Source organism: Ischnura elegans, chromosome 3 (assembly GCF_921293095.1).
Source record: "Ischnura elegans chromosome 3, ioIscEleg1.1, whole genome shotgun sequence".
In the NCBI taxonomy this organism is placed as follows: Eukaryota; Metazoa; Arthropoda; class Insecta; order Odonata; family Coenagrionidae; genus Ischnura; species Ischnura elegans.
This window is the reverse complement of record NC_060248.1, coordinates 103,885,640-103,908,407: the sequence shown is the minus strand read 5'-3', so window position 1 is coordinate 103,908,407 and position 22,768 is coordinate 103,885,640. Positions and strand designations below refer to the sequence as shown.

The following is a 22,768-nucleotide window of genomic DNA, read 5'->3' as shown; positions in this document are numbered from 1 at the left end:
AAGTTTCTCTACACTAAATAAAGCCTTTAAAAATGCTTCAGTAGTAGCAACTACAAGCTCTTCCTTCTCTTTCTTTGACTGAGTGACTGTGTGTTTAAATGATAGCTGTCGTTTTGTGGGTCCTCTTTCTTTTGCACATTTATGTGTATCACTACTGATGTTAACAATGTGTCGCATCTTTCAAATTCAAATCTTTTATCACAAACTTTGCTCCGCAATACTCAGTCTTTCACATAAAATTCTTCTGAGCTGAATTCACTTGTCCTGGTATGAGCAGTATCACTAGCTTTTGGCATTTTAAAATTCCTATCCTTCGTTTGATATTTAACCCCCTTTCAAGACAGCGGAGTTTTCGTCTTAGCATGACTGCTGTACTGAGCCCCAAGAGATTCTTCTTTCTCGTGGTACGGAGCATTTTTGGAGGACATTCGTTAAGAAGGGTCTCGCGGAACTTTTTCCCACCCCTCCCTGCTGGGACTCCACATTATCTCGGACTCCGAGAGTAATTGTGCTCCCTCCTTTCAGAGTTTACGACCATATATGGTGACCCAATGCCGCAGGTATACCTGCGGCATTGGGTCACGGTCAACTTATGCATTGCTTATATGTATTTAGCACGTCGATAACTGTTGCTTGCACGTAAATTGCAGACTTTAAATTGAATTCCTCATTTTTTTCTGAGCATTGTCAAATTTTAAACAAAGTTCTAAGGACAATATTAACAAATTTAATGCAGCAACAATTTCCATGCTGATGTTTATACAGAACTCGAGATATAAGTTAATATTTATTGTAGAATTTAGTTTAAAAATTGTAAACGTAGCTCAAAAGACAAAGAATTCAATTCTTAGTTTATATTTCTTGAGAAAATAACAAATATTTATTTCGAAAACTGACTGGATAAACAATTGCATGACCTTACTGCTAAGAGGGGTAATAAAAAATGAGGGGTCAGGGTACGTGCTCCCGGATTCCGAGGGTAAAGCCTAAACCATGCAGTGTTGGGTCCCGAAACAAAGACGTCGTATACCCACAACTGTCATAAAAGGGGGTGAGCTAGAAAACGTATATATACAACTTTCGTTCTCTTGGTCAGGAAAATCTCAGACAGAAATATACGGCTTTCGTCTCCCGGGTCAAGAAAAGTCCACACTTATATATACATCTTTAGTAGGGAAAAGGTTAAAGCTGGAACCACAATAAAAAAAACAGTCCAACCGCTAAACACAACCACTCACAATGGTGTTTTCAAACTGAGTGCAGGGTAGCTACAATATAACCATAGTGCTGTATAACTTTCAAACTAGCTGAAATGCTTCATGTCGTGGGTTCCCTTTTGATACTCCTCACCCAGGTGTTGAGGGAAGATAGGACAGCTGCTAGATACAAAAAAATCGCTTAGTTTTGATTACAGCTGTTGCTAATCAGGAAAGGCAGTGAAAGAAGCACACATAACTAAAAATAATCGGATTCAAAGAAACTTGAAAAATTATTTCCCATTCATCAATCCTGAAACATCTGGAATGAGACGCTTTCTCACCTGAAGAATCAGATATTAGATTTGGCTGATGTCGAAATGATTTTTTTTTTGCATTGAAGCTCAGTGGAGAGCCGAATATCCGACGATCCGTCCGCTGATAAGGAGAACACCTTCTCCCCATATCCTTTCTATTTCTTCCTTCCCTTCCCCCAACTGCTGGCACTTAGTGCTTTCAAATAACCATGCGTGTCCATGGATGTTTTCAAACGAATCGAATTGCGCAGTTGACGGCATGGCACCGTTGACGGCCACCTTGGTCACCACGGCACCCATTTCAATCCGGCCCAGCAGTGTGCCGTCTACAGCGTGAAATACAGGCAGTGCTACATTGAGGCCACTTTCTGACAAAATGACTTTTCGCCATTCACGTCACGACGCCATGAAATTCAGGCTGCTTTCAGACGAGATGACTTGATTGCTTTTTGCACAATCATAGCAATTTTGGAAATTTACTTTGTCATCGAAAATTACTCCCAAGTCTTAGTGGGAAGTTACAAGAGGGATAGGTGCATTCAAAATAGTGAATGAATGTTTGCAGGAATTGATTATAATGAAACGGTCATCAGCACTATTACTGACGAGTTGATTCCCAGCAGCCAAGCACAGTACCAGTCAGAAAAAAGTGAATGGCATACAGAAGGGAATATGAGTCAGAGGAGCAATCGACCTTTTCAAAATTTTCTATCATCCACAAGTAGTAGAATATTACAGCCAAAGTGTTCATGAACTGTTGAGGAACCATTCACTGACTGTATTTTGGCCCATCCCACATAGCAACAAACCTCTCAGACACATCTCACTAAGTTCTCGAATTTCGCGTATGTCTCAGAGATGTAATCGTAAGATGTTCAGGAATTTAAAAAAAAAAACATCATCAATGCCTTCCATATATATTGTTCGGTGCAATTCTGCGGTTGTGATTATTAAAATCATGAAATTTAATATGGGTTTCTTACTTTCAAAAGGTCATCCATCAAAAATATGTCGCTAAAAATATCATTAAAAGTAGACCATAACTGTATAATTTGCATTTAATTATTTTTTTGCCTAAATTTAAAGCATACCATAGAACAAAGTGTCATGAGACCAGAGGTGCAGCTAGAAATTAAAGCTGTGGGGGTTAGATGCAACTAATACCGGGGAGTGTGGGGTATGGAATATCCACCGGGATAAGCGGTAGGTGCGAGATTAATAAATTGCAGAATTTTAAGGTATATGGTTCAAAATGGTGAGTTTTACAGCTTTCTGAGGGATAATTTATTTACCCTTACACTATTCTATTAGTAATATCAATCCAATTAAGTAAAATGGATTAAAATTAAAAAATTCTCTGAGCTCTGGGGGGGGGGGGGGGGTTTATCCCCCAAAACCCCCCCTCGCTGCGCCACTTCATGAGACTTATCTGAGACAAGTCAATATTGAAATGTAACGAACCATTAAAATAAGCCGTTCATTATAGGCGTTTCCCAGCTGTTCATGAAGTGTTCTCTAACTGTACAGGAAGCGTTATAACGTATAGATTATAAACAAGGAGATCACAACCTGTTGCCAGTGTTCATGAGCTGTTGGGGAGCAGTTCATAGACTATGTATTTTGGCATATTGCAGTGTTACAAACTGATCAAAAAAGTTGTTCATGTGGTGTTTCCCAGTTGTTGATGAGATGTTTTTAGATGTTCATGAAGCATTTTTAACTCTACAAGAAGCATTTATATAAGCACAACAATACCAATGATGATCAACGCCTCGCAGTATAGGTCGACTGAGAATGATATGCAAAATTGTTTTCCAACATTTCGATATATTCCTTATATCAGGGCGCTGAATGATAATGGTTACAGTATTTGATACATGAAGACATGAAAGATAATTACAATGAATAAGCTTAAGATATTCACACATCTGATAAAAATCAGCAGTATGGGATTGAAAAAATTTCATTCCCTGAATATCAATGACGTTTTATGACGGAAGTAAACTTTGGACAGCTGTTGTAGGCGTCATGAAAATAGTATGAGCTTGAGTGAACATAAACATAGGGTCACCATACGAAAAGAGGTCGCGACCCTAGTCTCGCGAGTTTCTGAGATGGTTATATTGATAGAGATAACGAAGGTTACGACAAATGGAAAACTTAAAATAATAATTAATGCCCTACCTTGATCATATGTTCCACCCCACAGCATTGGAAGCGTCTCATGTTTGCCGGTAAGTTTTCTCACATTTTCAATGAAAAAATTCTTCAGACGATTTTAAAAACATTTACACACGTGCTTAAGGTTTAGAGTCTAGACAATAATAAGATAGATGAGGATGGGAAATTGAAGTTACTATTTAAATTACACGCGAAAGGAAGTGTTTCAAGCATACAAAAGTACTCGTTAGTAATCCATATGCAGATATTCGAGAGCAACTACAGAGGCCAAAGATATTCAATTTCTAAAGAGGCGCTAAAGATAGATGATAACAACACGAATTTCGTGAGTGATTTGTTATATTCTTCAGGCGCCCGCACAATGTGACTGACCGTCCACGAGTTCTAGCATTGACAATAAATTGTAATATTTCGGCTTTGTGTCAAATTTTGCGATGGCACTCGCTGATTCAGTTACAACATTCCTTAGTGAAACTAAAGTAAGTATCTTAAGTCCTTCTATGCACCTACCTTCTGTTTTCGTATTCTCAAGCAGTCACTATGTGGTTTCTCCAGTTGTTGTTTTTCATGTAGCATGCTTGTATGTTGTGGCCTTCAGCGTATTCATGTTATGTGTCTATGGCATTCAGTTCTACCTGAGTCGGCCCATTATCTTTCGAATAGTTCTCAATAATATTCTTTCCTCTCGAACTCTTTTCTGCACCTCCTCATTCCTCACTTTATCCACCCACTTCACTCTTTTCAGCCTTCTCCACACCCACATCTCAAAATCAGTTTTCCTTACCTATCTCTTTTTCCCAAGGTCCACGTTTTGCATCCATTCAATTTTATTAGATCTATGCTTTAATATATTTGTCTGTGGATCTAATTTTTTAAAGCAATTTTGGCATTTTTAGTTGAAAACTAAAAAAATTGGATGCAAGAATATTGTATGAAATTGTAATTGATCATTATGAGTCCCTAAACTGAAGCAATGTTTAATTTCTGTTATGAACACTGAGATGAAATAAGAGCATTGATCCAGGATCCTGGTCATGGTGAATGATTTTTCTCTAAGGATTTTTCATACAAGACACTTCAATTATTGAAGATGGATTACCCACTGCCCTTAGAAATATTTTTTTCTTTATTACATGTACTCGACCATTTTTACATTCTTAAGTGTTTTTTTAAAGGAAATATGTTAGATGAAATTGGTTTTTTGGGTTTTGAGGTATTTCATGAACGGTACTTCACTTCTTTGTGTTTAAAAAATGAATGTTGGAGTGAATATGATAATAAGTAAACATAAACCTTATTTTTTTAGGGAAAAGGAATGCTTGCTGTTAAAAATATTAAAAATGGAGATATTATCATGCAGGAAAAACCATTAGTTTGCTGTCAATTCTCCTGGAATGCTGCATATAAATATCTGGCTTGTGATCACTGCTTAAGGTAATATTATAGCCATAATACATTTAATATGGGAAGTATATGTTGCTAGTGATCAGTCCATTTTTTAAGCATGCAGTCTGTGCCCCTTTTATTAAATTAAAAGATAAATTCCATCAGCTATGGATTTCAAGAATTGGTTTCATTTTTGACGGTTAATTTAATTCCTGTATGTTCTAGCACATTATTTAATGTCAATAAACAATACACAAGGGTGTGTCAATTAATGTGTAAAATATTATTACATATTGGTTATGCACTAATTAAAGGGAATATATGTGATATTTGTGGACATAAGAGGCAAGACTCAACACATTATTTACATTCTGAAAGAAGTTTGCGTAACAGATTTCACTTTAGCATTGGAAGTGACATGTTGGTTGACCAAGACTTAATATTGGTCTAAAAGAAGATTATTGTGAGAAGCAGTGACGTAACTAAGAATATTCTTTTGGGGGGGGAGGGGAATGGGATGGCCTAGGAGATGAACCCCCTCCACCCTAAGGTAATGGGAGGACTGGGAAATTTTTGATAAATGGCATTCCTGGAAGTTTATTCTACATCATTTTGGCACGAAAAATTTATCTTTAAGCATATGCAGTTGTAATATGCCAAAACTAGACAATATTTTTATATGATTTTTTTTGTAGTAATTTTTTTTAGTGGCATTTTTTTAATAGTATCGCGCAGTGTTGTAGACCTATGCCTGGAATTTAGACAGTTATCGAAATTTCCTCTTTCAATACTAAATGAAAGAGGGAATTTTGATAACTGCGGTGGTAATAGCGGCATAAGAGGGAGTAGAAAAAGTTCCGATCCTCCCTTTGCATACGCCGTTGCTCTACGATGCGTGTCCTATTCACCAACAATTTTGTTCGTGAATAGGACAGGAATATTTCAATAGAATTGCAGCCGTGGAAAATATTATGGCAAAACACGATTCAAGGCACATAGCATGAACCTTCTCAAGAGCTTGGACAACAATCGGGGCAATCTCAGTGCCGTAGGATAATAACCACGTCGTAGATTTAATGGAGCCACACTCGGCCCTACATCAGCCAATGCCTCTGCCGTTTTTTTCCTTTCCGAGACCCCACAGGAAAATATCAAGTTTCAGGGGAACAATCCTCTCCATCCACTTCACCTTCTCCATTCTTCCCCACACCCACATCTCGAATGCCTCCAGTCTTCTCTTGTCCTCCTTCCTTAATTTCTACGTTTCCGCACGGTGCTACACTCCAGTTCAATTTCTTCTCTAACCTTTTCTTTAAACTCTTACATAATGATCCTCACATAAGCTCTTTCTTGTTCATGGACGCCTCCTTTGCTAGCGCAATTCTCTTCCTAATATCCTTACCACTGTATCCGTTTTCCTCTGAAGTGCTGCCTAAATAGCTGAATTGCACTACCTGCTCAAGTTTTTCCTCACCCACCTTTATCTTTAGTCTCACATTCCTTGCTTGCGCTAATTTACAAAACTGCTTAACATTGGTCTTCTTGTGATTGATCCTCATACCATACTCCTCGTAACGCTCGTTTAACGCATCCACTTAAGCCTGAAACCCCTCGCTGACTGCCTGATCATCCATGAAACTGACTGATTTGAACATCATACCTCCCACTTTTACTCCAGCTTCCAACTCATCCCACGCTTCCTTACCGTCTCTTCAATGCACACATTAAAAAGTAGCGGCGATAGAGGACAGCCTTGCCTCACTCCTCAGCCCATGCTTGCCCACCCAGACTCTCCGTCTGCAACCCTCACTTGCGCAGTCTGGGCCATATACAGATTACAAATCCCTCCCTATCCCTCCAATCTACACCTATTTTCGTGAGAATGTCCATTAACTTTACCCAGTTCACTCTATCAAATGCTTTTTCAAAATCCACGAAGCAGGCATGCACGTCCTGGTCATATTCTAGGTCCCTCTCAACCGGAGTCCTCATTATCGCAATTGCATTTTGTAGCTGATATGAGCCGAAATTTAGGAAGGAAATCGGTCATCTTATTATTTTATTAATATTTTCAATGGTATTTGCCTGAAAGAAATTTTTTCATAAAAATCAAAGATTTAAAAAATGTTTTAATTTGAATGGTTTTTTGTGTTCATAATTTTAGGTCACTTGAGACGACGGAAGAAAATGTTCGTCGACTCACTGGCAATCCAAACATTAGTCTTCCATATCCAGAGTGTTGTCCTACAGTAATAGAAAGTCATACTAAATGCAATAGTTGTGGGGTAAGTGTGTTATTTTTTCATTCCTCAGTGCTAATGGTTGTTGAGGTAGTTGTAAAATTGTCATAAAACTTAAATTTTAGGTGTCAAGTGTTCCAATCTCAATCCTGAGTGCAAGTGGTAGTTGCTCTCTTCCATCATCCTAATGGTAGATGAGATAGAATTAAAATTTTCCAAAGAAAATCAGTGAGTTGGAGAGCCAAAATACGCAATTAACACTTTAGCCTAGGAGCAGAAACGGCATTCCTTGGTTCAGAGTTATTAGACCCTCTGGTGAATCACAGACACTTTATTCTGCCCAGTGAAACCCACTGACAGATGTCACTTAGGTTCAACTTCTGCATTGAGGTGAGGCTGCGGAGACTTCCCCCAACGGGAGTGGAGGAGTAAAAGTGGAGGAATTTATAACAGCTACAGCTTGGGCCAACTGCTGCAGGGGAATATGCTGGAGATCCTACCAGCCAAGTGTCTCTCGAGAACGCCATGCACGTATATTGCCAGGCCTCATCATTGCTACTTTTTGCAACATCCGTTGTACCCAACTGAGGACTGCATCATATTGAGCCACCATTTATGCATTATGAATTTATATGTTGGGTTTATTCTCCAAATGTGTCATCAACATGACCAAAAAACAGGCTGTTTAATTGTTGTTCTATCTGTTACTCAAATAAGTATGTTACCAACCTTTCAAGACATGGCTACCAGAGGATGTGCTTACATCCTTGGGGAGCACAGCAGCAAAAAATTGTAGACCAAGGTCTTTAGAATAACTTTGATAAAGAGTGGGTTAGATGTGAAGCTATTTTTCTCTATCTTCACCCGTTTCTCTAATTGTCCTTTCTTTCAATTAGGGATCATATGTTCAGCCAAACTTGTTTTGAGTCATCGTGAAGAATTGTCTTCGACAGAGAAGCCTGAAAAAAATATGTAATTCGGATTGAGGGGATCAGAGCTTCTCAAAAAAGAGCCTGCTATCTTCTGAAACAGTATTACTTAGTAGATTAAAAAATATGTAATACATGTACTATGGAGGAAAAAAGTATCCCGACAAAGTTTGTGCCGTCACTATCGCTCTGCGGGATAGTGGTAATACTCCTTTCCAGTGGGTTGTTATTGTTTGGTCATTGAGGGAAATTCAAACAAGGCAAACCATTTCAACTTACTATTCTTACGTACAGCTTACTATACTATACTTACTTACAGCTTGGCTATACGAAATGTTGTTGCTTCATCTGCGAGTGGGATATTAGACACATAAAAAATTATTACTCGAAAAAAAATTGTCTGGAACGTAAAGAACTCATTCCTGGATCCAAAAATGTCCTTTGTGAGCTTTTGGTCGATCCAAAAAATATTCTTTTTCCACCTTTGCGTATTAACCCTTTTGCACCGGGCTCCTTCACGGGAAGTTGGTTTTGGCTGTACGAAGGCTTTGAGCATTTCTTTTTCGCCCTGTACGGAGTTGTTTCTCGGCAAGGAATTGTGCAGGTAGTCACTCCCTCCACTTAATGACCTTTTCTAGTGGGGTGCCGGACCCTTTCCTCGGCAACTGGGCAAATATAATCCTCGACCCTTTTCCCGCAGGCAGCCCATCACGGCATACTTTTGCGGTCAGTTTATTGTTACTAGTTCGATTTTAATTTTTTTTTATTGTTACTATTGCATTAAGTGTCAGTTCATCAATGTATACCTTTCATTTTTCAATGCCTATAGAACTTTTAAACGAAGTTCTACGGTTATTTTTAGGGTTTTCAGCAAAAGGGCATTAGATCATAGATCAAAAAATACTTTAAAGGGAATGAAATCTTTCAATGTTCCTAGCATACTTCAAGGTATTTACGATTAATGATATTAACATATTTTATATCCATGATGCCCAAATCCACGCTCCTCATTCGCGTCTGCTCTCCACGAGTTCTCTGAAAACATGGGAATGAAACATTTCGATTTTTGTTAGAAGAATATTTTCCCGAAAAATTCTCATAAAACTACTTGAATCAAACAAATTTGTTGTTTGAAATTGCAAAATTATATTTATAAAGCAATTTCACTTAGATAAATATAAATTCATATTACGCACGAAATAAGAAAAAATACAAAACACTGTTTCTAGAGTCACTATCCTTGTCTTCATTTTCACTTCTGGTGAGTATTTCCAGGATCGATTGATCCGTAATTAGCCTGGACATTTTCCCAGTGCAAGGAAATTCCCGTCCAGCAAATTTGCCTAGTGCTCCACTCATCCAAGTAACTCTGAACACGTCGAGAACGTATGCAAAACTAACGAAAGCTCGAAGGAACCATCGAAAGGCACTTCAAGAAAAAAATCCTGGCTGTATAATTCCAAGAAAAAATGTAATTCCATTGAAACATCATTTGAAAGACAATCCTTGCAGGAGTAGGAAAGGGAATGCGTACAGAACATTTACGGTTAAATTTGAATACACGCCAAGAAAATTTTGAAAAGAAAATGAGCTATTCCTAGAAGAGTGAGGTTATCATCTTCCACTTACATATTTCAGTAGGAGGATACTTGCACCAATATACTCTTGGGTGTGCCAGTTGGAGTGTAATAAGTTTTTCCAAGAAAACGTTAATGCGCTAATTTTTCCCTAAGTAAGCCCGTGAGGTGCACAGGGCAGACCACCTAAATGTAACCTGACCAGAGAACCAAGGTATGAGAGTAATTACCTGGGTAGAGCAGTGCCGAGATAATCCCCACGCGGACAATAGGAAAGGGTCGGACCTCTCGCGCCGAGGGACCCTAATGGCGGTTGGGACCCACTTGGCATGCTTGACCACGAAACCGTGAAAACACGGCCTTTGGCCTTTTGCTTCAAAAATTCAAGCCGTGAAAACCCGGCCTTCATCCTTTAGCATCGGAAAATTGGGGCCGTGAAATCACGCCCTGCATAGGGTAAAGGTTCAGTAAGGATTTTTTTAAATTTTGCGAAAGCCATGGACAAAAATGATGCTGGCTTTACTTACTTGCAACAAAAAGTCCTTCAATTAAGTGAGGCAAAGATCAAAGAAGGAATTTGTATTGGGCCACAGATTAGGGAAGCGCTGAAGGATTCGGAATTTCAACAGCAATTGAGGACGACAGAAAAAAGCGAGTGGAACCCATTCAGAAATGCATCTGAACATTTTTTAGGAAATATCATGGCTGAAAATTATCATGATCTGGTGGCTTATCTAATTAAATCGTACCAAAAAATAGGCTGCAATATGAATTTTAAAAATTATTTTCTCAACTCACACCTTGCCTTTTTCCACCAAACCTCAGCAGTGTTAGAAATGAATACAGTGAGCGTTACCAAGATATTTTACATTTGGAAAAATAGCACCAAGGAAATTTCAGCAACATGTTAGCAGATTACTGATGGACACTGAATAGAGACTTACCAGATTCTAAATATACGAGAAAATTCTGTGAAAGTACCTATTTTTTCAAATGTTTTTAATCACGAATTATTTGCTCAAATATCCTTGAACCCTTATTAAAGTCGGTTGTCCTAAAGAAACTAGACGTGATAGAAAACATATGAGCCCAGATTTGGAATCAGGACGAAAAGTACCCATCAGATCACCCAACAACATCTCTAGGACAGAAAAGAAGTTTTTTGTTGACCAGTGTTTTAGAGTAATTCCTGATGCTCAAAATCGCTCCTCGACATTGCTGCCTTGCAGATTATGTCTATTGAATATTTATCCCGTAAATTTTCAGAGACAAGGAAATGAGGAAGTGGAGATGGGCTATAAGTGAATTTTATTGCAAGTGCCAGAGTAGGTGCGAAGAAGGAACGGAAAGGAGGGTAAGAGTGAAATAGCAGGTAAAAAGAAGGCACAATTCCTAAGGATATCGAATGCACCAACATTCTAGAGAGGAATACAAAATACGTTCGAGCCTCGGTTCGAGGCAGGCAAATTCATCGTCACGACCTTGGTGGCTGAAAAAGACCGTATTTGAATTTCCCTCATCTCATTCCTAGGATTATGTATATACCATTAGAAAGGGAATCCATTCTCCTGATAAGCAATGGTGGCGGCACATCATCGGCATTGCTGGCGGCACACGTTTCATTATCACTCACTCTGGGAATCCACCTTAAAATATCCCAAAAAAAAAAAACAAGTTGATTGCACCTTCAAAATATTTAATTCAAAAGCTCAATGACTAAAAGAGTACCTCAGATTGCCTCCTGCATTTCTCATCAATTTTGCATTTCATATAATTCTAGTTGCATAATTACACATTTTCTTACTTTTACAGATACAGTATTGCAGCAAGGAATGCCAAGAGCTAGCATGGAAACAATATCATATGACTCTGTGTGTTGGCTCATGTGGAGAAAATCCCTCTCATCCACTGAATATGCTGAATGAAACATGGAAGTAAGATGCTATCTAGGTTGATGTTCTGCTGGATAATGTGTTTGATATTTTATACTTTAAAAATTGTAACTTCTTTCAGGCAAATGCATTACCCTCCTGAGACTACAAGTATTATGCTACTCGCACGAATCATAGCCACTGTGAGGCAAGCAGAGGATAAAAGCATGGCCATGAACACTTTTATGCAAGTAAATAAATTGTTATCTATTCTATACTAATTATGATGACTTATCTCATCTCCCTAATTTTTGCATGCCACATTAGTCATTCAATTTTAACAATGTCTCCATATCGCATTTATGAATGAAATCTATTTCCTTCTTGACTACAAATGTTTATGATAATTCAGTAACTTGTATGCCTCGTCTGCAATGAATTCTTGAGCCATTGTGATGTAATAACTTGCATGACAAAAATTTGCTCAAATTTCAGTATCTTTCCTGCTTCACTATTATGTATAAAAATTAGGGCTGGACGGATCCAGGATTTTTTTTAAATCCGGATCAGATCCTTGATTTTCGGAGCCGGACCTTCGGATATTTTCAGATCCAAATGCATTTTCAAATTCCTGCTATAAACAAAGTAATTATTCAAGTTTCTTCTGGGTACATACTATCAAAGCAATGCTTTTTAGATTTACATAAGGTGAGGTGGGGTAAGTGCGACTGCGGGGTAAGTGCGACCCCCCTTCAGGAAAATCGTATTTCCGTTCTCGAAGCAGGTGGCGGTCGTGCAACATATTCTACACATAGTAATGAAACCAGAGCCAACGAATTTGTAATACTTATCCCTTAATTTCTCGTTCCACATGCTTAGGAAATATACCCGTCCGTTCATCTCGTAGTCTTAGTTGGTGGTGAGGAGACGCTATACCGTAGTTCCCTCTGAATCAATGCATCGGAGGTGTTAGGTAAGAACTATATCTTGTTTTCTCTTCTTCATGGATTGGTTTTCCTTGCTTTACTTTAAATTTTGGAACTCGAGTCATTATATTTAGTTTAGATGGGGGGTCGCACTTTCCCCGTCGTAACCATCCATTCCTACCTTCCGGGGCAAGTGCGACCCCAGGCTACGAGGTTGAAGTATGGATTGAATTTTTAGTTTCTGACTAACAGTTCTTGCGTTAAACTTTTAGTTTCTGTCTGGCAGTTCTTGCGTTAAACTTTCTTAAATGTTGCAAAACACCAAGTTTATAAAAATAGGTCTTTTAATTAGAGTCCTCTCATCAACTTTTATTTTGAAGGTTTATTTGATAAAGATAGCTTACTTCTGTTTGTTGATTGATTATGATAGGGCATTGGATATCATGCCTTCTGACGAGGAGGATGTAGACGACATGGTATTAATGCCTGAAACAAGATAGCATGAGTCGAAAAAGCTTAACAAATTCGGTGACTAACATTCACAGTGAAGATTGGATTCTGGCTAGATTCAGCAGCAAAAAGTCAGTTGCTCACTATGTAGGGAAAATTCTGGAGATTACTGAATAAGGTGATGCCGTGGTTTTCTTTTTGAGGATATTTTTTGGAACTGAATTAAGTTTCACCTGTCCCCGGAATGAGGATTCCAGCGAAATATCTAGGGAAGATCTCTTCTTATTCTTCTTCCTAGCGTTTGTCCCGCGCTATTTCAGGGTCCGCTGTTCTGCAAAGTCTTCTCCACTTGGCTCGATCCAGGGCTTCTACTGGCGTGGCGTTGATGGTCTTCATGTCCGCCTTAATTTTGTCGAGCCAGCGCATCTTTGGTCGTCCTCGTGGTCGGCGTCCTTCAGTACTCAGCCACATTGCTGTTTTGTCCACGGAGTTCTCATCACTACGCACCACATGCCCACACCACCGTAATCGAGCCTCCCGCATCTTGTCTGTGATCGGTGCAACTCCCATTCTTTTCCGAATGTCTTCATTCCTGATGTGATCCAGGCGGGAGATGCCTAGGATCCATCGCAGCATCCTCATTTCCATGACATGCATGGCCTGTTCTTGATTTGCTGTGGCTGGCCAACATTCTGCTCCATATAGGGCCACTGGGCGGACAACGGTCTTGTATACTTTGGCCCTGAATCGTTATGGCATTCGACGGTCGCACAATACGCCAGTCACTTGGCGCCATTTCAGCCATGTTGCATTAATTCGAGCTCGTGTGTTGGCGGTTGTGCTTCCATCGTTGCTGATGACAGAGCCCAAATATTTAAACTTCTCGACCTTTTCAATGTCCTCGCCGTCGATGCTTATCGTGCCATCGGTTTGAGGTCCACACTCCATGTACTCAGTCTTCTTGGTGTTTAATCGCAACCCATAGTTGTCGAGTCGTACCTTCCATAGTCGAGTTCGCTGCTGTAATTCGGGTGTGGTGGTGCTGGCAAGGAAGAAATCATCGGCGAACAGTAGTGACCAAGGATGTGATTCTTGGAGACAGGCCGTAAGTAAGTCCATGCACAGGATGAAAAGGAGCGGAGAGAGGGCCGATCCTTGGTGGACGCCAACAGTGATTGGGAAAGGCGGTGATATTCCTGTTGGGCAACGGACGGAGCTGGTGACGTTGGTGTAGAGAAGCTTCACCCATGACACATAGACTTCAGGGACGTCGTGAGATCTGAGGGCATGCCAGATAAGGTCGTGTGGCACGCGATCGAAGGCCTTCTCCAGATCAAGGAAAGACATATGCAATGGCTTGTTCTTCTCTCGGTGCCTCTCCAAGATCAGCCTAGCTGCGTGTATTGCGTCTGTTGAGCCACTCCCCTACACAAATCCACACTGGTTGGGTGTGATGTGAACAATGTGTCTGAGCCTAGCATCAATCACTCTTTCGAATATTTTCATGGCGTGGCATAAAAGCCGGATCGGGCGGTAGTTGGAGCACTCTGCGACGTCGCCTTTACCCTTCCAGATGGGCACAGACACAGGGAAGATGTTGTAAAAATATTACCGAAGCCCTCTGTCGGCCGTCGAGGAAAGTTAACGTTTTGCCTATCTTTCTCGGGGTAAAACTTAAAATAAACAAATAAATATTCAATGTTCAATTGGTTGAAGACCATGAGTTTTTCTTCATTTTGTTTTTTTATATTAATAATGTAAATTACATTAGAGAAGAAATTCTTTGTTCATTACAATCTAGTTTGTATTCAGATTTGTTGTCATGTGCAAGATTTATAATTTTTTATTTTTTATTATTTATTCAGCTTTTATGCACACTAGATATTTTAAATGCACTTTTGAATTAATGTTTAACAGTTGAATACTGTTACTATCATTAAAAACACACATTGAACAACAATTCCTTACTGTGCCATAATTAACCAAAAAACGCGAAAAAAAATCTACTTACATTACCTAAGGTAAAAGTTGATTTCTCAAGAATGGTTGAACATAATTTGGTACTTTAAAAAGCAATGTACAGCTAAATTTCTGGGCAAATCGCACTTACCCCATGTGCCGCGTAATGTATAAATATATTGCACATCAGCCGTGGGACGCACTTGCCCCATGCACGGGGTAAGTGCGATCCCTCTACAAGATTGTAAGTAAAAATTTATAAAAATTACCACTTTACAGAGAGAGGATTTTTAATCTAATTATCATTTTCAGTGGTTCACATACATATTAGACATTGAATCTCCTGTTTTTAGCTAGCCTAGAAAATTTTCCTAAGCTAGTTAAAGTTGATGTATGCTATTTAGGGGTCGCACTTACCCCACCTTACCTTACACATGTTTATACTTTTGCCTGTTAAAAATCATTTTTATAAGCTTTGAAATTACTTTTTAAAAACAATAAAATCTTTACACGCACAGAATCTGAACTGTTATGCTTGCGTTTGGAAATGAAAATAGGTTTCAATCTTTGGATAAACCACTGACTGAATTTTAATGACAGAATTGCAGCGAGGTGGATTTTGCTCTTCCTCGCGATAGTTTCACGTCACAGTGCACACACATTGTTCTCTTTATGTCAAATCATTAAATTAATTTGCAACTGCGAAATCTGCAACACAATTAATAATGTTTAGGAGAATACATTAGCGTCACATGGGATGAGCTGCGGGAATAGAATAAAACGGCCTCTCAGCAAAAGGAAGGGGAGTGTAGCAGAAGCGTGTAAAGAATAGGTAGAGGGGACGAAGTGTGCTCCCTCCATCTCCTCAACGAGGCTACGAATGAGGCAGTCAAGGACAAACCTATCAGATATTGCTAGTTTGTGACGTCTTTCCCCTCAAAGCGAAGCTGGGCGACCCATTTGATGTATACAGTTGGCGTTTCCAGGCCGTATCTTCTTCTTTGACGGTACTGATGCCACCCCATTTCCTTTGAAAATTGTGATGTTTGGACAATGTTGAATATTGGCATAGTCTTTTTGTAACAAAAAGAAACTTTGTTTCAATCAATTTGAGCTTAAAAAAACCTAAATACATACAGTGCAACCTTGATACAACGAGACCCCACGGTGCACCAATAAACACTCGCTATAGCGAATTGTCGCTTTACCGGAGGTGGAGCAAATAATAGCCAATATACCTGTTGCGAACAATTATACAGGAACAGGAGTGGTGCGGCGACAGATAAATTTCTATCCAATAAACGTAAGCATAAATCCAGACGAAAGGCGATGTTTTATTGCCTCACTAAATTTCCTTACTCAAACAACGACTAACTATTCAAACAATTTATAAGTGCCGCACTGAATAGAAATCATGCAAAGCATTGTTTTGTCAATCATTATGCCAATGCACAACCGACAAAGCCATTTTTCTATGTACTCAATAAGTGAATTTACGTAATCATCCTATTTTTTGGTATTTTCCACTGAAAATTCAAAAATTTAATGATAAAACCATATTGTGGTTATTTAATTCCTCAAATGTTTCCATTGGTGTATGTTTATTGTTCCTGTGGGTTAAGCGGCAGTGAAGTGAAATAACGTATTGCATTTTTTTCTGCAGTTGAAAACGGTGGAAGGTTGTATAACGTCCCCGCCTTGGAAGACTTTTTCTATCAGATAATGTAATATCTTCATTATCTACGGTAAAAAGTTTGCTAAGCTTGAAAAATGATGTGATTAAAATTGCCGTTGTGAAAAAAAGTTCTTTTTAGAGTGTTACGCTCGCGACGTATTTGAAATAATACTCTGAGTTTACCACGGCACTGCAAACGAGAGTCAGTTGTTCTGTGAGTTCTTCCAGCGGCCACCAGGGAATGCTCGGCTACCCACGTGACCGAAGAGAGCGCCAGTACGACTCCGACCACTGTCACGAATAGTTCACCCTTGTGAATCCGCAACGGAGAATAAATACGTCCATCCGGACAATTCACGCTGAGTATCATTGCATCGTACATCCTACATCATTGCTAAGGCGCACTACCTACCTTTAGAGACATCATTGCAAGAAATACCTTGTACTGCAAGGGTTTTGTCGGGGGAGTAGGATGTAAAAAAGTTCTGTTTCGTCTATGTTATATGACGCGGGGAATACTTCTTAAGATACTTATGATCGGAGTCCTTTCTTCCACAACTTCGGGTTTACACCGCAGGCATCACCAGCAATTATGAGGGGATGAGGCTTTGGTGCTTTGCATTAGTATAATCAAGCTTCATCGGATACTGTTTAAGTTTGTTTGGATTATCCATGTTTTCCGATCATTAGCCCGGCTAATCGGGAGTGTGCTGTATTGAAAAATCTAATGTAAGCAAGTGTTGGGAGAGGTTTTGCATATGCTTTGCTAGGGGGCATAGTCATTATAATTGGCAGGGGCCAAAACTGTGCTAATGTAATACTTGAAACACTCCCTTAGTAGTAATGCAGAATGTTAAGTATTGGTACTGCTAATAATTGCTTTGTATGCTTTCACTTTCAGTTCTGTCATCGAACAGAAAATGAGGAGGAAGAAATTGCTCATAAGTTATTGGGAGAACAGTTTTCCAGTCAGTTGGAAATATTAAGAGAATTAATGGGAAATGCATTGTATTCTGATGATGTCCATCATGTAAGTTTTGCGGACATTAAATGTCTATTTAAATGATAACTTTAATGAGTTCATTTTTTTTCAATTCTTAGCTATTAAGGTATGTAATAGCATTGAATCAGAGCGGAAAAAATCCATGTATGGATTCAAAATTAAATTACAGAATTAATGTACTCACTAAGCTATTGAATGATTATGTGTACTAATGAAAAAGAAGTAATGAACATTGGAACCTATAGTGAGGCAAAGATGAGGAAAAGTTTTCTAGGCGAATAGTACAAATGACGTATTATTACGTCCAATGTGTGGATTCTCAGGACAACACATTTATAATTGATCGAGCCAGAATGATCTATGAAACATTTGGTTATGAAAACTCATGATAGAGGATATAGCTACAACATGTGTTTGTAGCTACTTTTGGTCTGTGAGACCAAGCAGCAATATTAGCCACCTTGACTTAATTTTGACCATTGTGACTTTTTAAATACTCATGGATCATTTTCCTGACTGCTCATCTGATTTTAACCGGAAACCTTTAGCTACATCGTGTACCATAAATTTTCTCACTATACCTTATTAAAATTATGTGCATTTACATGATTTAATAACACAACCTTTCAATGCAGTAGGAGATGAAATCATCCTCATTGCCTACAGGGGACTCTTGCAGTAAGTGTCATCAATGTTACTATTGTAAGCAGTATAGGTGTTCATTTTCCATATGAAAAAATTAGATAATGTCTTAAGGAAAAGGGTCTCCGAACTATGGGACACCAAATAATTTCATCCCACCCGCCAAACAAATTCCTATGTCTTGGTTACAATTGGCTCATCTAATCAGGAACCTGATTTTAATGAAATTTTGAAGTCAAAATGACAATGCCATTCGTCACACTAATTTGGTTGCATAAAAGTAAACACGGAAATCTATTTAGTTTACCCTGATTTTTTCCAACAAGATTTTTTTTTTAATTTTTCCATGTCTATAATCTAATTTTTGAGGGTATTAAATTACCGGCACTGATTTGTCTTTTGTATTATTATTTGTTATTCCTTCAGCCTGCATGAATGTGGGAAATATATGATGTGGCTCTAACATTGAAAAGTTTGGAGACCACTGTCTAAAGGTATGGTAATGGAGTACTGTAAAATATTAACTACCTATCAATATTCTTTATAAAATATGGTTAGCATTGTTGTTGTGACGTTGGTGTCACTCATGCTGTCTTGTGCACGGTGTTGTAAGAAATGAATTCATGTTTATATTTTTCAAATGTTTTTTTTTTCTATTACTGACAGTGGCTAACTCCTCAAGGATTTAGGTCCTTATTTGCTTTGGTGGGCACCAATGGACAAGGTGTTGCCTCTAGTCCTTTGTCGCAATGGGTGAACAATGTAGCCAATCTCAATTTAAGTGCTGATCAAAGGTCTACTGTTGACTCATTTATTGATCAACTATACTCTGATATAGAAGCTGGTGAGTACTTTTTTGTTGCTTAATTATTCCTATAAATGTGAACTAGAGATAAGATATAATTAAGACAAGTAAAATTCTTAATACAAATATATACTCAGGATTTTAATTATTCATTAATATATTTATGGCAATGATCAGCTCCTCACTTTTGCTGCCAGGTGCATGCAATCAGTCACTGAGACTCATGCATGATAGTCACACCACCAGTAAGTATGTAATAGTAGCAAAGCATTATGTCCTGAACCCACTCATACTAAGAAATAATGTCAATCAATGTCCTCATGGTCTCCACAAGTAATTTGAGAAGATTTAAAGAAATTATGAGAAATCTGAACAGTAATTAAAATCCAACTCACAGATGACTTATTGCTTGTTCTACCCTGATGCTTCTACAGCCATGAATTATACTTGTACCTCTATAATTCTGCATGCGTTATAAGTTAAATGAGTTAGCTAGGTATTTCACTAAGCAAATGAAAGCAGTGCATAAGTTTATAGACTAAGTGAAGATAACTGCTCTACAAATAATGGATGAAGTAGGGGCGTCATACTTCAACCATTTTCTGTAAAAAAGAAGCCACCTAAAGGAATACTTTCCTGGTACATTTATTAAGTTTTAGATTCCAAAAATCATTCTGAATGGCCAAGGCAATCTGATGAGGATAATTTCATTTTTTCATACCACAGTATCTCAACTAATTTTGTTTTGCATTAGCCAACCAGATTAGTGATTATTTCGAAGCTCATCTAAATTTACCCAACTAGATTATGTAGTTCATTTTGTACGAAAGTACTGATTCCGAGATTTAGAAACTAAATTTCTATTCAAAATAAGAAATGCTTGTTGCTAACGTTTCTCTGTTGACTGTAGAATGATGTAGGGTCATTCTATATAAACTGAACCACTGCATGCAATCCACCAGCTAGAATTTTCATGAAATTTGATAAAAATGGTCGTTTTACATATATAATAACTGGAATTGTGTGAAAACTTCCATACTTTTGTAAAATTTTCGGCTGAATACAAATACTGTATGTATTTCCCGATGGATTGTATTACCAGATGTTTATTATAATTTAATTCTAGTATCTCCCTAATCTAAATGTAGAGTTTCAATAAGACCAATACATGTATAATTTAGAATCGTATTTCCAGCAAACGAATGAATTTACTAGCATTTTGCAATTACTAAATTTCTTCTTGAGGAAGACGATGAAATATATTTCTAGTATGTCTGGGCATACTTGATTTCTTGCTCTCTTGCATGCATTTCTTGCATTTTTTTCTAGATCATCTGACAAGGAATGACCCTACAGCCTTTAGTCTCTCACTTAGCAACTTAAGTTGATCGCTTTTATGGGTGGGGAGAAACCATGTCCTCCTCCCCTTTTTTACATGGGAAGGAATTCCATTGTTTTGATGCAATTGATACAATGGGCAACCACTGCTGTGCATTGCTATTTTGGGACTGGAAACCTTAGTTGGCCAACCCCTTCTTCCTTATAGTTTTGTCAATTTTCTTTTGTCTGTTTAGTTTCTGGAGCATTCCTTGATGCAGAGGGTTCAGCACTTTATCTCCTCCAGAGCTCTTGTAACCATGATTGTGAACCTAATGCAGAGCAGACATTTCCATTAGGTGACTCATGCTTAGTATTGAAAGCAAAGCGAGACATTTCTCAAGGTGAAGAAGTGTGTGTCAGTTACTTAGATGAGTGTGCTCTCAGTCGAAGTCGCCACTCACGCCAGAAGATTCTCAGGTAAAAAGAAATAATTTTGAAGAGTGATCCTTCCAACTGCCTAGATATGTAACTAAGGTTCCTTTTTTGGTTCTGTTTTACAGAGAGAATTACCTGTTTACATGCCGCTGTACCAAATGCCTTTCTCAAGCTGATAATGAAAGTGAAACAAGTAGTGATGATGATGATGCAATTGATGAAGATGAATAATTGCAGTGAACTGCAATATATTACAATGATACGTTAAAGTTAAATAAAATATCTTTATTGTCTCTTAAATACCTTAAATTCTTAAACAATAGTGCTGTGCATTAGGCTGATGTCTGAGAGATGGGGCACCAATCTTACTTGACCACCTGAAATGTAAACAATGTATAATGTCACATACAGTATTTCTCCAAATATAGTCCCCCCCTAATTGTGAGTCTTCAGTTTTGGGATAAAATTAAAAAATATGTTTGAATATAGTACCCCTTTACTTTTAACACGGGCATTTTTGAAAAAACAAGGCGGGAATGTATTCAGTTAATACTAGAGATGGGTCGAATAGCAGATTTCTCGAATTCGAATATCGAATTCGAATATTAAATCATTGCTCGAATATTCGAATACCTCGAATTTCGAATACCTCGAATACTAAATGATGAATGCTGGAATGTTTGACTCGGTTGCCTATGCAGCAGGCAACACAAGATTTTGGGGAGTAATTTTGATTTCCTTTAAATGATTCGAACAGGAATTTAGCTGATTAATGAATATTTTAATTTTATAGAAACAATTGGGCATATCATTAATTCAACTAACATCGCTTTACCCCCACTTCTACTGCCAAGTGCTAGCTGACAATCTGAGTCATTTTGCAAAATACAAGCTCTATTCCACCGGATTTTCTTCAATTATTTTCAGTCCATCTTTGGGAGTTCTCACGAGATAAGAAGATGAATTGGAATTGCTATCAGGGAGAAACCAAATATTCTGAGAAAATATCCCATTGTCTGGGACTGTAACAATAAAGATTTATAGCACCACTCATTAATTGTAACTTGATATATGCTTTCGGAAAAAAATACCGCATCAACTTCCGAGAAGCTCTGCTGCTCATATCGAGTTTCGCCAGAATGCTAAGTCTCCGTCGTATTTTGAAATTTATTTCTTTGCGTAAAATGCTTAAATAAACTCAGAAATACGTCGTGTTTGGTCTTATTCTTTTTGAAATTACGCGCACATTACTAATATTTCAATTCAATAAAGGTGTAACATCAATTGACGAAAGTCACTCTTAGACACCTTTTGTGCTAATAGATGACTCATGCAGCGGTTGACCTCAACAGAAATGGGGAACTTCGAAGCTGGTAGGAAAAAAAAGGTCAGTGGGGGAGAAAAAGGAGGGCCCGAAACACGTTTCTATTGTTCTCGTGTAACTTGGTATTTTTTCGAAGCTAAGGTCTTCGTAATATGATCCCTGCGCGAGCTGTGACCTTTTTTTATTTCGAAGAAGAGGAAAGCCTCAGAGGGGGGAGGGCTAGTGCTGAATGGAGAGGATACCGGATCTTGGGAAATGCGCTAATGTAAGTATCCCACGGTACTCACACAGCAGTCGACCTCCAGAAATGGGGAACTTCGAAGCAGGTAGCCAGAAAAAGGTCAGTGGGTGAGAAAAGGGGGGAGGGCGTGAAACACGTTTTTATTGTTCTCGTAACTCGATATTTTTTTCAAAACAGGGGTCTTCGTAATGCGATCCCTGCTTGAGCTGGGACCTTTTGTTTGATTTCGGAGAAGAGGAAAGCGTCAGAGTGGATGAGGCGAGTGCTGAATGGAGGGGGATAGCGGATCGT

At 38.4% G+C, this 22,768-nt stretch overlaps 3 protein-coding genes across 3 annotated transcripts in view; 1 reads left to right on the top strand and 2 right to left on the bottom strand.

The window, feature by feature from the left end:
• LOC124156283 (BCL2/adenovirus E1B 19 kDa protein-interacting protein 3) overlaps nt 1-3,951 on the bottom strand; it is a 102,492-nt gene extending 98,541 nt beyond the window's left edge. The window contains exon 1 of the mRNA XM_046530731.1: nt 3,698-3,951. Within this exon, the coding sequence (XP_046386687.1) occupies nt 3,698-3,725 (28 nt within the window). The 5' untranslated portion in view covers nt 3,726-3,951. The remainder of the gene's footprint in view (nt 1-3,697) is intronic.
• Nucleotides 3,952-4,027: 76 nt separating this feature from the next.
• LOC124156281 (histone-lysine N-trimethyltransferase SMYD5) lies at nt 4,028-21,212 on the top strand. Its single transcript, XM_046530728.1, has 9 exons — nt 4,028-4,173; nt 5,001-5,128; nt 7,245-7,365; nt 11,639-11,760; nt 11,840-11,948; nt 17,609-17,737; nt 19,019-19,196; nt 20,732-20,954; nt 21,038-21,212. Exons 1-9 carry the CDS (start codon nt 4,129-4,131, stop codon nt 21,141-21,143), a joined length of 1,161 nt encoding a protein of 386 aa, XP_046386684.1. The 5' UTR covers nt 4,028-4,128; the 3' UTR covers nt 21,144-21,212.
• The window catches only part of LOC124156282 (DDRGK domain-containing protein 1), a 14,728-nt gene continuing 13,142 nt past the window's right edge, over nt 21,183-22,768 (bottom strand). Inside the window, exon 7 of the mRNA XM_046530729.1 lies at nt 21,183-21,289. Coding sequence (XP_046386685.1) covers nt 21,278-21,289 — 12 coding nt within the window. The 3' untranslated portion in view covers nt 21,183-21,277. The remainder of the gene's footprint in view (nt 21,290-22,768) is intronic.

Bases quoted from the DNA above. Each gene is read 5' to 3' on its own strand.
- LOC124156281 (XM_046530728.1), top strand. From the start codon at position 4,129: ATGGCACTCGCTGATTCAGTTACAACATTCCTTAGTGAAACTAAA. The intron at 19,197-20,731 runs GTGAGTACTTTT...TTGTCTGTTTAG, and splicing joins ATACTCTGATATAGAAGCTG to TTTCTGGAGCATTCCTTGAT. The intron at 20,955-21,037 runs GTAAAAAGAAAT...TCTGTTTTACAG, and splicing joins TCACGCCAGAAGATTCTCAG to AGAGAATTACCTGTTTACAT.